General features: G+C 48.2%; 1 protein-coding gene across 4 annotated transcripts in view; it reads left to right on the forward strand.

Moving 5' to 3' along the window:
- The window catches only part of LOC146822725 (uncharacterized), a 410,295-nt gene that overhangs the window by 80,225 nt on the left and 313,492 nt on the right, over positions 1–16,578 (forward strand). For all 4 annotated transcript variants that reach the window (XM_085606916.1, XM_085606918.1, XM_085606915.1 and 1 more), the window contains 2 exons: positions 9,707–9,740; positions 10,066–10,108. In XM_085606916.1, coding sequence (XP_085463042.1) covers positions 9,707–9,740; positions 10,066–10,108 — 77 coding nt within the window. The remainder of the gene's footprint in view (positions 1–9,706; positions 9,741–10,065; positions 10,109–16,578) is intronic.

Raw genomic sequence — 16,578 nt, forward strand, 5'->3', positions numbered from 1 at the left:
GGCCAAAGTCATCGAGAAAGCTGTCAACAACCAGCTCGCCGCCTTCCTCGAAGCCAACAAATCCCTCGACCCCTCACAATCTGGCTTCCGAGCAAAACACAGCACTGAGACCGCCCTCATCGCAGCAACAGACGACATTCGAACTCTACTGGACAATGGGGACACAGTCGCCCTCATCCTCCTTGACCTCTCTGCAGCATTCGACACAGTCTGCCACAGCACCCTTTTACAACGCCTCAATAACATCGGAATCCAAGGAAAAGCACTTGAATGGATCACCTCGTTCCTCACCGGAAGAACCCAGAGAGTCCGCCTTCCACCATTCAAGTCCGAGGCCTCTGAAGTCATCTGCGGCGTACCACAAGGATCCTCACTCAGTCCCACCCTCTTCAACGTATACATGAGCCCCCTCGCGGCCATCGCACGCCAACACAACCTCAACATCATCTCTTACGCGGATGACACTCAACTGATCCTTTCTCTCACCAATGACCCCAGCACCGCCAAAACCAACCTACACGAAGGAATGAAAGAAGTTGCCGAATGGATGAAACAAAGCCGTCTGAAACTGAACTCAGACAAAACAGAAGTCCTCAACTTAGGTACATCCCCCTCTGCATGGGACGACTCCTGGTGGCCGGAAGCCCTCGGAAAAGCACCCATCCCGACAGACCACGCACGGAACCTAGGCGTCATCCTGGATTCTTCACTCTCAATGAACAGACAAGTCAGCGCCGTATCCTCTTCCTGCTTCAACATTCTTCGCATGCTCAGAAAAACATTTCGCTGGATCCCCTCCGAAACAAGGAAAACAGTCACCCATGCTCTGGTCACGAGCCGACTGGACTACGGAAACACCCTCTACGCAGGTGCTACCGCAAAACTCCAGAAGAAACTCCAACGAATCCAAAACGCCTCAGCCAGGCTCATATTAGACATCCCACGCAACGAACACATCTCTGGTCACCTTAAAGACCTCCACTGGCTACCCGTCAATAAGAGGATCACTTTCCGACTGCTTACCCACGCACACAAATCACTCTACGACATCGGACCAGAATGCCTCAACTCACGACTGTCCTTCTACACCCCCTCCCGCCAACTACGTTCCTCCAGCCAAGCCCTCGCCACTGTACCTCGCATCAACAAGACCACCATGGGAGGCAGATCCTTTTCTTACCTAGCTGCTAGAACATGGAACTCACTCCCCGCTTACCTTCGCCTTACCCAGAACCACCTAGCATTCAGAAAGCAACTTAAAACGTGGATATTTGACAAGTAATCCTCCTCCCCTTCCTAAGCGCCTTGAAACCCTCTGGGTATGTAGTGCGCTATATAAATTCTATGACTTGACTTGGGCAGGAAAGGCCTCGAAGGGATGCAGCACTTATTGTGCCACCCTTAGAGGCCCTTTACCTTTACACACACCCACTGCCTTTGCAGGCTGCGTGTTTTGGTGCAAAACAGTGTAGATTGGACATGGCACACATCCCTGTGTGCCATGCCTACAACCCACTTCCCTGGCATAGGTCAGCCACCCCTCTAGCTGGGTGCACTATTCCAATGGTGACTGTACATGTGCATGAGCTCTGTACCCCTGCAGTTTCTAAGCCAATTCGTAGATATTGTAAGTGCAGTAATGCCATTAAGAGTGTATGGTACTGGGAGTTTGTCATTACGAACTCTACAGTATCATAATGGCTTTACTGAAAACTGAAGTTTGGTATCACTCTTCTCAGCACATTAAACCCACACTGATGCTTGTGTATGTTTTAATGAAAAACGCACACAGAGGGCATCTTAGAGGTGCACTCTGAAAAACGACCTACCACTAGTGTCCAGGCTGAGTGGCTGCTCGCCAGCACCAGACATGTTTCTGGACCCCTGAGTCGAGAGCTTGCTGCTCTCAGGGGTCTGAAACACTGCACATCCTCGGACGAGGTGCAAGCCTCCTTCCCCAGGATGGGCAGGGTCCACGAAGGGGAAGCTTCAAAGGCTTCCCGCCTTTGTGCGCTTCCCCAGGCCTTTTGCTGCTTCCAGCAACTGTCTCCCACCAGTTCTGACCCCCCACTTTGAGTGGGAGCAGCGGTGGGAAAACCAAGTGAGGAAGTAAGGTGTGCCCACTTTTGCCAACCCATCCCTCAGGTGGGGGTGGTGAGGTGAAGCACAACTCCCAGTCCCCGCCATCTTGTAGATGGGAAGACCCAGCCAACTAGAGGGAGGCATATGCCCCTCCCACTGAAGGGTGGCATAGTAGGAGGTGTACCCACCCCAAGAAAGGGACCCATTTGTCCCAATCTTTACCTACCTGTAATGCCCCTAAATCTAGTGTTTAGGGGAAACCTTGAACTTTGCCTCCTCAGACAAGAACAGACTAAGCAGAAAAGATGAAGGACCGAATGAAAGCCGTGCTAAAGCTAAGAGGAGGACGACGCCCACTGACTTGGCCCCAGCCCTACCGGCCTGGCCCCAGCCCTACCGGCCTGTCCCCACCTCGAACCCGCAGAAGTGAAATCCCGTTTTGTCCTTCAACCAGCAACCTCAAAAACCCAGAGGACCTGCCGTGCCTTCTACAGAAAAGACTGTGTCCCCTGAGCACCTGATTCGCTCACCCACAGTTTCTGGCTTCGGCAAAATCCACGAGTCAGCACCAGACGCCCACGGCCTGAGTGGCCCAACACTACTAGAGGGGGTCTCCCCGGCAACCCTGATCTGAGATCTTGTGATCTCTGACCTTCCTCGAATCTCCCAGCGAAGCCTGCAGCCTCTTTCTGGAGGATCCCCCCGACCGCAACCGGAGCTGGTAAGGAAAACCCGACGCCTAAAGAGACCGCTGCACCCTAAGTAACACGGCCTTGGGTGGCCCAACTGACCTTGTCCCAGCATCCCCAGGCATCCCAAATTACCTCTCCAACCGGAGCTTACCTCCAGAAGATCTCCGTCCCCAAGCCTGCAGTCTTTAATACCGGAGAAGCCCCATTGAAATCAACATGGCACCCGACCCCAAACCAGCACCCTGCACCCAGCCGTCCCTGCACTGCTGCGGGTGTACTTTGGGTTCTAAAACGGATCCCCTTTGCCCTGATCTAAACCCCAGGAGCTTTGCTCCCACAACCTTGTGGCCTGCTTGTGAGCAGCCACCTACCGGAGGCCCCCTATATCCCGTTGGATAACATTGGGCCTCAGCACTCCGCTCACTGGCATCAGTGTGCTGAGAAGTTTGATACCAAACTTCTCAGTCTTCAGTGTTGCCATTATGGTGCTGTGGAGTTCGTGTTTGACGAGCTCCCAGCACCATATACTCTTAAATGGCACAGTGCCCAGGAATGGACCTGGGTACTGTAGGGGCACAGGGCTCCTGCTCCTGTGCCCACACCATTGGCATAGGGCACCCAGCTAGAGGGGTGGCTGATGTATGCCATGGCAGTGTAGGTGGTGGGCATGGCACACAGGGATGTGTGCCATGTCGACTTTGTTTTGTCTTGTACCCAGACACTCAGCCTGCAAGGGCAGTGTGTTTGTGTGTAAGGGTACGGGCCTCTAAGGGAGGCACAATGAGTGCTGCAGCCCTTAGAGGCCTTCCCTGGTCACAAGGCCCTGGGTACCTAGGGTACCATTTACCAGGGGCTGACATGTGGCCAGGGTTTCCAATCTGTGTTTTAGGGAAGGAACATGGGCCCTGGGCACCTGATTGGCAGGAGTCCAGGGCACACTCAGTCAAAGTACATTCAGCAATTCAGCAAAAAGTGGGGGCATACCATGCAAGAAAGATGGTACTTTCTCACACATGTGCTTGCATTGACCTAGACCTGTACTTAGATGATGATGTGTTCTGGACCAAGTACTCTCTCTCTTAGTGACAGAGGACTACCATTCCTGTCAAGGTTTCATGTGTGGAGTGATAGGCCTCTTTACCTGTAAGACACAAATGCACACTTAAAGACACATCCATCTAAAAATGTTCTACTTGTGATGAACCCGGGATCCTAAATGTTGATATCCTGTGTTTTGCATGTGTACTAGGATTGATAGAATGCCATACAAGAGTGATAACAGGCCTGCTTTTTCAATTTTGGAATCCCATCCACTGGACCACATTACAAGATGAAGAAGTTGCTTTCCTAGATAGGAGGAGGAGGGGGGGGGGGGGGGGGACACCAGACTGTTGTGAGGCAAGAGCAGACCAGCTATCTTTAGAAGTGCCAGGGTCCTCCCTGCTGCAATGGGCTGTGCTGTAAATGACTGACTGCAGCTTCTGTTTGGTAGATGGAATGGGTTGTAGGGTGAGGCCTGCAGTATCTGTTAGGAAAAGGAGTCATTTAAAGGGGCACCAATTCTTGACTGTCTTCTTGTTGTCTCTGTGGAGGGGTCATAAAAAGCTGTTAGCAGTTGGCTCACACTTCTTTGTATGTCTGTGGTGGGCACTCCACCTGGAGACAGTCCTGCTTGCCGAGCAACATTGTAGACAATGGTTAAGGTGCCATTTCGCTTGGCCAGGACACACGAAATGAGAAATGACCCAAACTGGTTGCTTGGAAGTTGACCTGTGATGCGCATCCTTCGTTTACAAAAATGGTATGAAGATGGGAGCATAACAGCCACTGCTTTTTGTTTGTGGTTGCCTACCAAGAAGGGTGGAGTGATAGTAGTAATCCACAGAGTACAGCCATGGTTTGGTGTCCCAGAGGTGAGGGATCATAGTCTGTAGTCTGATCTGATAAATGAATTGGTGGACTTAGTGGGTGCCAAGTCATCATGCATGTGAGCACAGTAGAAGCTCATTGCAGAAGGGCCTGCAGTAATTAACCCCGGCGTAGGGTTTGTCTGACAGTCTCGCTAAGCAGTTGTGCCAAAGTAATCTCCGTACTGCTGGCCCAGCAGTTCGATTTTTGTCATTTAGCTCTGTCCTAGCTACCATGACACCTGGAGCTGTGTCCAAATGGTATGCTAGAACAAAGCTGAGATAAGCGCCTGCTGATGTCTCATCTGCCCCTCAAGTGGAATCCAAGATTGACACTGTTCCATTTGGTCTGGGCCAGTCCTGAAACCAATTGATCTTAGAGGTGCCACTAGGGTGCAGCGTGAAGAATCAAGGTCGTTGCCTCAAGGCATGGTGTACTGAAAATAGCGCTTTGTGACAGTTGCGCTGAACAGCAATCACCTGTGGGCGTGTTGTCGGCATGCCCAAAAATGAAGTGGCAAGTACTCGCCAGAATGAGTCGCGCCATGAGGAGATATCTCGGGCCAGCCACCTGAAAGAAACACTAACTGAAGCCTCTGCTCCTGTCATAACCCTATGAGTGACGTGCTGCCACCCTGCTCCGTTAAATACATAAATGGGCCTCCTGTAAACTCCCTGCTATTAGTGAGGTCCTGCTGTCGCAGAAGGCCGAAGCATAGCTTGGTGCTGCTCATCCGAATTGAGTGAGCAGCCTAAATTTCCTTCGCCTGAGAGGCTGAGTGCCGAGACCAAAAAAAGGGGGTGGGAGTAGCACAAGCTGCACCCAAAGGCATTACATCGAATTCTGGATCGCTCTGGGCTGAACCTTAAGGTGACACGTGGGAGGTTTGTAGCTTAGTTAGCTGATAAAGGCGCATGAAAGCATAAAGACTCACACCCATGACTCTGATCTCCTTGCATTGTCTGTGTAGTAGAATTCTGTGTCTTCTGTGTAATGAAGTACTTATCTTTTATACAACGAGAGGCACTGGGTTGGACATTGATCTTACTTTGCGTCATGGAAGGGGGATGTTGATTACTAGGCCTCCGTACCACCCCCGCCCCCCCCCTTCCTGTTCTGCCCCCACTCACTAACCTCTGAGAAGCTTGTGACTGACTGCTTGCCCTCTCTCCCACTCTAAGCCGAGTGCGGAAAGGGTTGTACTTGGCCCAGTTTGCAGAACCATAGTAGGGCAGTCTCGAACACCAGTGGTAAAAGGCCACAAGCCCCACGGTTTGGCCCAGTAGCCCCGGTCTTCTAAAGAGGGCCTGGCAGTTATGTAATTTTAATATGTTGCTACTATTATAGTGTAAGAGCAATTGTTGGTAAATGATCCATGGATTGTAAAGGAATATTAATTATTATTAACTTGTGATTTAATAATTTCTCATTCATTTGGGAGGGTATGTGGGATTGAAGCAGGGAGAGTGGGTTCTCCACCTTAGACCTGACAAGCAAAGACGTGCTACACAAACAAATGATGGACGGAATGCTGAACAAATCTTACATTCACCCCCCAGTCAAGAGATCTGGGTTAAATCCATCGTTCTTTTGCTCACCATGCCACCCCAGTTTAGACCCAGCCATATGCAAATCAGTCTTGACCCTCTGCCTCATGGGAAAAGGTGAATGTGTGCTGGGGTGAATGTATGACATTGTTCTGCATTCTGTCCAACTGTTGTTTTTGCATTTGACAAGCAAAGACATCATAGTTTGAACTGCTTCTTTAGTGCCTGTAATTGAACCTTCATTTGCCTGCAGCTGTGATCTATCTATACTGGTGCACCAGCCTGTTGCTAAATACGTTAAGGTGGTGCTGGTTATTTTATATTTTTTAAAGTACATTTTTGGTGAATGCTCATCCAGCTAGTGTACAGTCAGTAAACGCCCCTTCTGTAATACAAGGAGAAAAGTGTGTGCTACTTAAATGTTTCTTGAAGAAATGAATGCCTCTGACCATCTTCACATTGGCTCAAGAGGTAATAATAACTTATGTAGCTGATTTGCCAGCATCTTAATGATTGTGTTGAGCTATGTCCATCAACTGAATTCCCTCAAATAAACATAGATTTTGGAGGGGGGGGGGGGGAGGGGTCTGCACTGGGCACACAGGGATGACTGGGCCTCTACTGTGATGATTGGGGCCATTTCCCACTGGTGTCCTGGGGTCTGTCTTACAGTGGCACTGCAAACTGGGCCACATGCATCCCTCTAGCACATGACACTCGGTGTGGGAAGGGCGAGCGATCCAAGGCATCTCAGGGGGAGGTAGTGTGGGGTGAATAGTCTACGAACTCAATCGCTGCAATATGCAAATGTAAAACCTAGTTATTTTCTATTAAAAAAAGTAGTGCTTTAATGATACCAAAACCTAATACTCTGCACAAGTGTCTACTGACACTAACCGGCTGCACAGCAAGGTTAAGGGGGGTTCACTATACATATGTAAATGTAAATGTATGTGTCTTGTAAAGCGCACTGCTGCCCTGAGGCGTCGTGGCGCTGTAGACCGCTGGGGAACCCGTCCTGGCTATCCCTGTGAGATGGTCCCTCCTGGGTATCTCCAAGGTGAAACCAGGCATCCCCAGCGAATGTGGGGGGCCGTTGTGGAGATGAGGCAAGCTAATGCCCAGAGTTGCCGAGTGTGTTCCTGGTTAGAGTAGGTACCGAGGCGAGAATTATCGAGTCCGTTTTTGACCCTGGTCCACGACCCTGCCGCGTCGGGAATTGAACCCTGGTCCCTGGCCGATTCTCTGCTTGCGGATCTGCTGCCTCTAACCAGTGAGCCACACCTCAACACAACCAAAGTCTTGGACTTAAGCGTAGGTACAGGCTCACTAGGGCAAAATTGTGCAGATTTTCTGTTATTTGTGTCCCATAGGCCTGTCCTTAATCCTTCACTAGGAAATTCCTATGTGCGGGTTACTGTTATCTTTCAAAGTAACAGCCAAAAATCGGTTTAGCCAGTTCAAAGTAGTGGTCTTTAGGCATTGTTTTAACTGATTACAGTATACACTCAGAACATTCAGGTGCGAGTGTGAGACTGTTGTCTGCATGATGAGCAGTCCTATGTGCGGACACCAGAGCTCGTTTGGCAGCTCCAAAACTTCCTCTCCCCATGTGACAGCTGAAGAAGGCCGAAGCTCTGTATTGGCAGGTTGGACAAGCTGTTAAATTCCTTGCAGAGGAGAATCCTTGGGTATTGCGAAGGCATAGTGAACACAGTTCCACAGTCTTCCTTTATGGTAGTCAGTAGAACCGATATTTTGGTGGATCGTTACTTATGAATTTGTAGTCTTAGTACGTTTGAGTTAATGTAGGTTGGCTTCAGTTACACTCTCGTTAACTGCTTCTTCTGCGATGCTCCTCTTCACATACTCTGCTTCAGTCAAAGCACCCCCTTCGTCTGTTTAAGCAGGCGGTCTGGCTCTCAGGAAGACTCAGTTGCTCCTGCAAGATTTGTAGATTTCAGAGGATGTCACCTCCGAGAGACTGGCTAACCGCTATATCAGTCCTGGATCACTGTAGCTCTTTGAGTCCTCTGTCCTTCGTAGGTGAAACTGCTTGGAACTGGAACCAAGCTAGTTTATAAACCGAGAATATGGACCCAATGTTTAAAGTTCAGGAACCAGTTTTGAATAGTTTCTTTTCATATACCTATCTCTCTAGTTCGCACAATTCTTTGTCTATCACTTTGACTGTCACTGCAGGGAATGATGCTCCTTCCAGCCAGGAGCATTTATAACATGAGCACCATAAGTTGGAAAGTCTGAACCTGGCTGTTGGGCTTCCTGGATAGGCAATTGAAGGAATGACACACTACACAGGCACTGCCTAAAAACTTGTCCATCTCAAACAACTTAATCTGCTGACTCGGTCCCATTCCCCCCACCATCAACCAAATGCCAGTGCTCAGGAAGGACTAATAGGCAATCCCGTGCTACATGGGGTCACATAGTCTAACAGTAGTCCGGTCTTCATCAGTGCCCACCTCCATGCATGTTTGGGGAGGTAGTATCAATCCATCTAGCATGTGCCTTGCCAAAACTAGAGACCATACAAAGTGTATCCTGCTGGCTGCAGCAAAACTCTCACAAACCTGCAGTCCTGCTAGCAGACACGGTTCGTACAACAAGCACTCACTGTACACACCAGGTTCTCAGCACAGGGTCTGGGCAAGACATGCATGGTAGACATTGTACTCATTCTTGTACAGTGAAATAGTCCTGTCCAACCACTGTCTTCCAAAAGTGTTATTCTGCCTCATCTGTTCACTGTAGGTAATCTTGTGTCAGTTAAGGGTAAGCTTTTGGAGTTACCCACTTAACCTCAGAGCCAAGCTCTTGTTCTCATGGTCAAATTTGGTCCTTGATCTCAGCGGAAATTCAGGATTTCAAGAGTACTGGGCCAAAAGTCAGAATACCAGATTCACTTGCAGTTTGGTAAATCTGAGCATGCTACTATGAAAGCACATTTCCAGTAACAGCAGATATGTATAACCATTTCCTCCGTTGTCCATTTATTCCTTTTGGGACACTTTGGTGGTTTAGGGTGTGACAGAACCCTGCAATGCCTCCAGAATGCTGAAAGGCCGCTGACTGGATTATATTGGCTACACTCTGCTAATGAGGCCCTGAATCTTTCTGTAGGTTTTGAAAGTGCCAATCTTGAAATAACCACAGGATGTCAAGCTATATGAACCCAAAAAAACATATCTGCAATGTATGCTATGCACTTTACAGTGCTGCAAGAGATCCATTAAAAGTGAAGTGCACAATCATTCAGAGAATGCCAAATTGGCCATACTTGTACAAGAGTTTGGAGGACAAGTGAACAGTGTTGATGTATTTTTATTTTTTTGGGCGGGGGGGGGGGTGAGGAGGGGGAAGGTTTATGGTGGTCATCTTCAAAATTAACACTAAGCTTCAACTTCCATGACCAATGATGATTCACTGTTTCTTGTACCTGTGTTTTATCACTTTTAGGTTGAACCACTTTTGAAAGGTGAACCAGGAGATTGTAAGTGTTCTAATTCTACTCTGTGCTTTATTCTGCAAATTGATGTTGTCACTGTCCCTTTTGACTTTTAAATGAATCACTATTGCACTAGCACTTTCTCTACAACATCTATTCTATATAATTCAAAGCACATTTTAAGCTGTAGCCTTTACTTGAGGGGAGGCTTATTCAAGTTAGTTTTCTAAAACTCCCTGTCCTAGATCTCTTTTCTGTTTGTTTTTTCTGAATTCTCAACTACTCCGCTTCAGTGCTTTGTTGCACTGCCAAAATTTGCTTTTGTGTATCCATCTAATATAAAAAAATGTGTTTCTCTACCACGTTCTAGCTTTTCCTCGTGAGTTTCCAGAGGCATTAAAGAGAAAAAAAAGGTAAATGCGTGAGATTAATTCAAGCATCTTCTTTTTGTATACTTGTGACTTTTATTCACGTCAATGATTTTTGTTTAATCTTGATTAAGAATTTTTTTAAAAATCTATTTGACACTTTTTAAGACTTGACTGATTCATCAAGTTTACTTAACAGACCAGCAAGAAAATGAGGAAACAATGCAGCACGGTTGAATGCACTCCCACCCCCTAATTAGACTAAGTGAAGTTAGTTGGACATCATCCTGTTAATTGTCATCTTCATGACCCATGGCCTCTTGCAGGTCCCACACAACCGCATCAGCAGCTGTGAGTGCCGAGTTCACGTTGGCAGAATGGTGCCTCCATGTACCCCCAAACCTTAAGATGTTTGTGAGGACAACCCCTTGACTTGTAGACACTCATCAGCCAACTCACAGTAGTCCAACTATGCTTCTTCAGCATTCTGACATTGATGGCTATTGAGGTCTACCAATGTAGGGCAGTATCCCTTTTAGCCACCACTAGCCCTATTCTACCCAGCATGCCCTTGTCCAATTAATTCCTCAAGGATCGATAATGTTGGATGCTTTCAACAGGGATGCACATCATAGCCTCAGGAGTTTCAAATAAATGGGACCAACATGATTTTGTAGCTGGACACTCCCACATAACGTATAAAAATTTGCCTCTGCTTGTACCACATTTCAAATCGTTAGGATCTAGCACCCTGTAAGAAACTGTACCAAGGTAAGGTACAGGGTGTAGAGAGGCCACAGTCCCCAGATGTTTGGGAGAGGTTAAAGTTGGATATAACCTTACTCTCTAAAGTGGTAGCTTGGTCGAGCATTAAGGAAGTATCAGAGGACCGTGTATAGCATTTGTTGTACACACTGGGTCAGCAAATGGTCTCACACACTCAAGAACTGAACTCTAGGCCAATGGTTTTGTATATAAAAATATGATTGTTTTATTTTAGAACCAACAATAGGTATCAAAATACTTTCTCAGAATAAGATGCTCTAGTTGAATACTTTCAAATAGCAATAGACTTTTAAGTGCAATAGTTACAGTTGTTGCAATAGGCAACACACTTCAAACACAATTATAACTTTGAGCTCAATGGGGATTTTTAAGTAAATGCAATTTTGATTACTTTGCGTATGATTTTCTAACTCAGGGTTGGATCCTGGATTCAACCCTGGTGCATTTCCTGTAAACAGTTGAAAGAAATCGTTTTTGTTACACAGGCGACTCTTAAGGAATATTTGTATGTTTCAAAAATCGACACTTAGAAGAATTTCTGGTAAAAACCAGGCAATGTTATCCCATGGAGGAAAATCAAGTTATCGGTAAGCGCAGTTGTAATTATTTTTTGGGTCAGTGCTGGGCACCAAGATCCAGCACTGGCATCTGATGATAAAAGGTGAGTAATTTCGTTTTCGTTGATCGGCTGATTTTGAGTGAATATTTTAAAGTTTCAAAACTCGACACTTAGAAGAAATTTCAAGTGAAACCAGTCCATGTTACCCTATGGAGAAAATGTAGGTTATCGACATTCAGGTAAGTACTCGACTGGCAGAGTTAAGGTTCTGGGCATTGACTCGGGGGTCTCCCTGGGTCAGGTAGGTACAGTTGATACACCTTCAGCGGCACTGGGGCAGCTGGGTGCAGAGAGAGTTAGGCATATTGTTAGCCTATGACGGGCAGGGGGCCTTTGGTTGATGGGTGCACTTGGGCGGCTGGGTGCAGGTTGCTTTTGAGCTGTCGGGTGCTCCATGTATTTCAATGGAGAAGCTACCAGATGAACAAAGGCTGCAAGCTCGGGGACCGAGATTCTTGAGGTGTGACCACCACTTCGAGAGGTAAGTTGGGAAGCTGTAGGTTAGGTAGGCACCCAGGAGCTGGGCATAGGGGGCCACAGGGCGCCGGGTGCAGGGGTGTCTTTACGCGTCGGGAAATCATATCCTCTGCTGGTCGCGGTTGGAGGGGTCCCTGGTTCTGAGGCTGCAGGCATCGTCAGGAGCGTCGAGGAGGGTCCTTAGGTGCTGGATTCTTGGTCACAGTCGCCGGGGGGGGGGGGGGGGGGGGGGCTTCCTCGTGGTCTTTGTCCACTCAGGCACAGACCAGGCTCGGCGGGTGCAGTGTGTGCAGGATTCGAGGTTCCTGGCTGACACCAGGTGTTTGTTAGTTGCTTTGAGCAGAACCTCTGCTCGCGGAAGTCTGTCTTTAAGAGGAGCAAGGCAGTCAGGTCCTCCGGGGTTTTCGAGGTTGCTGACCACTGGAGACGCCGGGGTTTAGCAGGTTCGAGGGTCGACAGGCCTGTAGGGCTGGGGCCAAGTCAGTGTGTGTCTTCCTCTTGTTAGCAGCTGCACGGCAGGTCTTCTTTCTTCTTGCTTCTTTCAGATTCGGGATCGGAGGAAGGAAGGTTCAGGGTGCCCCTAAATACTAAATTTAGGGGCGTTACAGGTAGGTGAAGGGCAGGGACCAATGGGTCCCTTCCCTGGGGTGGGTACACTCCTACCCTGCCACTCTCCAGTGGGAGGGGGGCAGGAGCCTTGTCCTGATTGGGTAGGACTCACCATCCTCAAGATGGCAAGAGCCCGGAGTTGTGCTTCACCTCGCCTCCCCTACCTGAGGGGTGGGGTTGGCAGAGGCTAGCACACCCCCTTTCCTCACTATGGGTTTCCGCCAGAGTGGGATTGGGAACCGGTGGGGGACAGTTGCTGAGTACAGCAAGTGGCCTGGAGAAGCTCATGAAGGCGGCATGCCTTTGATGCTTCCCCTGCCCATCCTGGGGGAGGAGACCTAGAACGTCGCCCAGGATGTGCATTGTTGCAGGCCCAAGAGAGTGGATGGCTCTCTACCCAGGGGTCCAGCAACATGTCTGCTGGGTGGCAGCCTAGGCAGCCTTTCAGTCAGGACGCTGGTTGTTGGTTAGTTTCAGAGGGCATCTCTAAGATGCCCTCTGTCGTGCATTTTACATTAAATCCCACACTGGCATCAGTGTGAGTTTAATGTGCTGAGAAGTTTGATACCAAACTTCGCAGTCTTCAGTGTAGCCATTATGGTGCTGTGGAGTTTGTGATGACGACCTCCCAGCACCATATACTCTCAATGGCAGCACTGCACTTACAGTGCCCAGGAATGGACCTGGGTACTGTAGGGGTGACAGGGCAGTGTGTTAAGGGCAGCCATGCTGAAATGTCTGTCAGGGCACCATCTTTGCCCCCATCCAATCTTCATTCTCCAGTGTGCCTACATCTTGCTCCCATTGTTACCCAAGTACCTGGAGAGGTTCTGGGGAATTTATTACTAGTGCTTTATGTAACATGTAGATACCCTTGGCTTCTAGCCTTTCTATTGTAAGTTTAGCTGCTGGGGTTAATGTCGGCACTGGGTTAGGATTCTTTGTATGTCTCTAGTGCCTTTCTTAATTGCAAATAGTGGAAACTGTAACGTGTGGATTACAATCTCCCTGAAAAATGCATAAAGGTAACCTGTGGTTTGACGCCCACACATCTGTGACCTTGCATATCCCAATCCTGTCTCGGGCCCCAAAGTCCTCCAGTTGACAAAACCCACCCAGCCAGGAGGCGCTCTCGGTGTCCTGAAACAAAGACATCCTGGGTCAAGGTGATAAGCCTCCTTCCCCCAGGATGGGCAGGGTCCACGATGGGGAAGCTTCAAAGGCTTGCTGCTTTTGTGAGCTTACCCAAACTGGCCCCCACCGGTTCTTACCCCGACTTTGTGCGGGAGAACCAGCAGCAAAAACCAAGATAGGAGGAGAGGTGTGCTCACCTTTACCAACCCCTCAGGTGGGGGAGATGAGGCGAAGCACAACTAAGTCCCTGCCATCTTAAAGATGGGGGGGGACCCATCCAACCAGAGTAAGGTTACCCCCCCCCCCCCCCCCCCCCCCCCGAGGGTGCCATAATAGGGAGTGTACCCACCCCGAGGAAGATGCCGGTTTGTCCCAACATGTACATACCTGTACCTACCTGGAATGCCCCTAAATTTAGTATTTAGGGGCAACCCCGAACCTTGCCCACCTTTGAGTCATCGATAAAGGCAGTCGTACACCTTGATGTATATATTTAACTCATAAATATTTAAAAAACACTGTCACTGTTTGAAATCAGTGATGTCACTGACCATGTCATGAGTGATTTAATATGTAAGGTCGTAAGCAGTGGATTGCGGCGCTCAAGTTATAGTTAGTTTAGCTTACTATAACTGCTGAATTTATCTGGTTTAGTACGAGTGATAAGTCAGCTTAACGATAGCATCCCTGTAACCTTTGGATATAGATATATATATCGCTAATCTTTAGATTTTACCCCAAAAAACTGTCTTGTGATTCTTCTTGCACCTGGAAAATCTTTAGGTAAAGTGGGGGGGGGGGGGGGGGGGGTGGATGAGAAAGGGTGGGGGGGAGGGAGTGCTTTTCCAATGCTAATTCTTATAGGAGCTTTAGACACAACTGCAGCCCTAACTGCTGGAATGAATTGCACCAGATTTGGCAGGAAGGTAGGCTTTGATTTGCAGATCTCACTCCGTTACCTGGTGTAGATCCGTTAAGTAGCTGTTGAGAAATTTAAGGGAATCCAAATTTGTATATCTGGAATTGGGGCTAATTTGCAAGGATTTCGCAATTAATCACAAATGTGCACACCAACAGGAATGCCATGATTGGCAGTCTGCAACTTGAGCGGAGAGTTGCGGCTGCCATTTATCTCATCGTAGCAGGACCCCGTAGTTCAAACCAAATGGTAGTAAGTGGTATAAGGGATCAGGTTGCAGGTGCCCTGACCGCATGAGCAGAATATAGCGGTGTTAGAGGAACCCCCCCCCCCCCCCCCACTTATGATATTCGTGAATTTGTACACCCGCCCCAAGTTTCACTTAGGCGCTCACACACCCACTGAAGGATGCTACTCTGAGTGACGCGCACACTCACTCATATACCCACTCATAGACCCACTCAAATTCATGCACCCACTCAGACTGACTCATTCACTCGCAGATATGCTCAGATACTCATGCACTTACTCTGAGACCCATACGTATTCTCATGCACTCACTGAGACCCTAACAGACACTCATGCATCCACTCGCAGATTCATGACATTCTGACAGTCACTCATTCAGACTCTAATATACCCACTCAAAGACCTACTAAGACTTGTGCGTCTGCACACAGACCCTTTCAGAGACTCACACCCACGCTCAGAACCACTCTGACTTTCATGCACCCACCCACTTACTTAGAGACTCCTACTCATAGACCCATTCAAAGATTCATAGATCCACTCACAGATACGCTGATTCACACACCCACTTACAGACCCACTCAGAGTGATGCATCCACTCACACATCTACTCACACTCATGCACCCACTCAGAGATCCACTGAGACTCCTGCGTCTACTCACAGACCCTGTCAGAGACTAAGACACCTACTTAAACACCACACACCCACTTGCAGGCCCACTCCGAGGCTCAAGGACCCAGTCACACACACACACACTCAGACACCCTCAACCACTCAGACACCCATTGAGATACTCATACACCCACTCACTGACCTATACAGCCACTCACATACCCATTCTCAAATTTTAAAGAAAATAAAATGTTTAAAAACGCTGAAAACCATTTAAAAAACTAAAGGTATCGGGGACGATATTGTTAGAAAATAGAATTAAAAAAAACCTTAGAAATTCACTGAAAAAAACCAAAGGTTACAGAGACTTTATAGTTAAGCTAAGATTTCACTCACCCAAAAACAGTAAAAATACAGCAGTTATGGTTACCTGAGCCAACTATAACTTACGCCTCCACAATGCAATACACTGCTTATAACCTCACGTATTGCCTCACTCATGACATGGTCAGTGATATAACTGATCATCTCAAATGACATCACTGATGACCTCATCCGCAGAACTACTCACACACCCTCTTACAAGCTCTCATACAACTACACAACCAATCACATACCCATTCACAGACCCATACAAGTATGTGCACACACACACCCTTACAGCCACTCACCTTTACAGCCACTCATACACCCTCTCACTCACCCATACAACATAACGCAGGCACTCACTCGCCTATAAAAGCACTCATGCTCCCCTACACACCTATTCACACACACTCACTCTCCAGTACAGCCACTCACACCAACTCACGTAACCATACAGCCTCTCAAACATCCAGTCACTCACTCCAGTCTCTCACTCATACATCCATTCTTACTCGCCCCAGTGACTCACGCACCCACTCACTTGCCCATACAGCCACACCCACTCGCGCATACAGCCACTCACTTACCCACACAGCTACTTACACACCCACTGACACCTATACAGCGACTCAAACATCCATACGATACACACTCACACAGCCACTCACATATGTTACTAGTAGTGTCATTCATTAGTAGTACACCTAGTATGCTAATGTGACTTTTTAGTAGCTTAATGTTT

Source organism: Triturus cristatus, chromosome 5_2 (genome assembly GCF_964204655.1).
Source record: "Triturus cristatus chromosome 5_2, aTriCri1.1, whole genome shotgun sequence".
Classification (NCBI taxonomy): domain Eukaryota; kingdom Metazoa; phylum Chordata; class Amphibia; order Caudata; family Salamandridae; genus Triturus; species Triturus cristatus.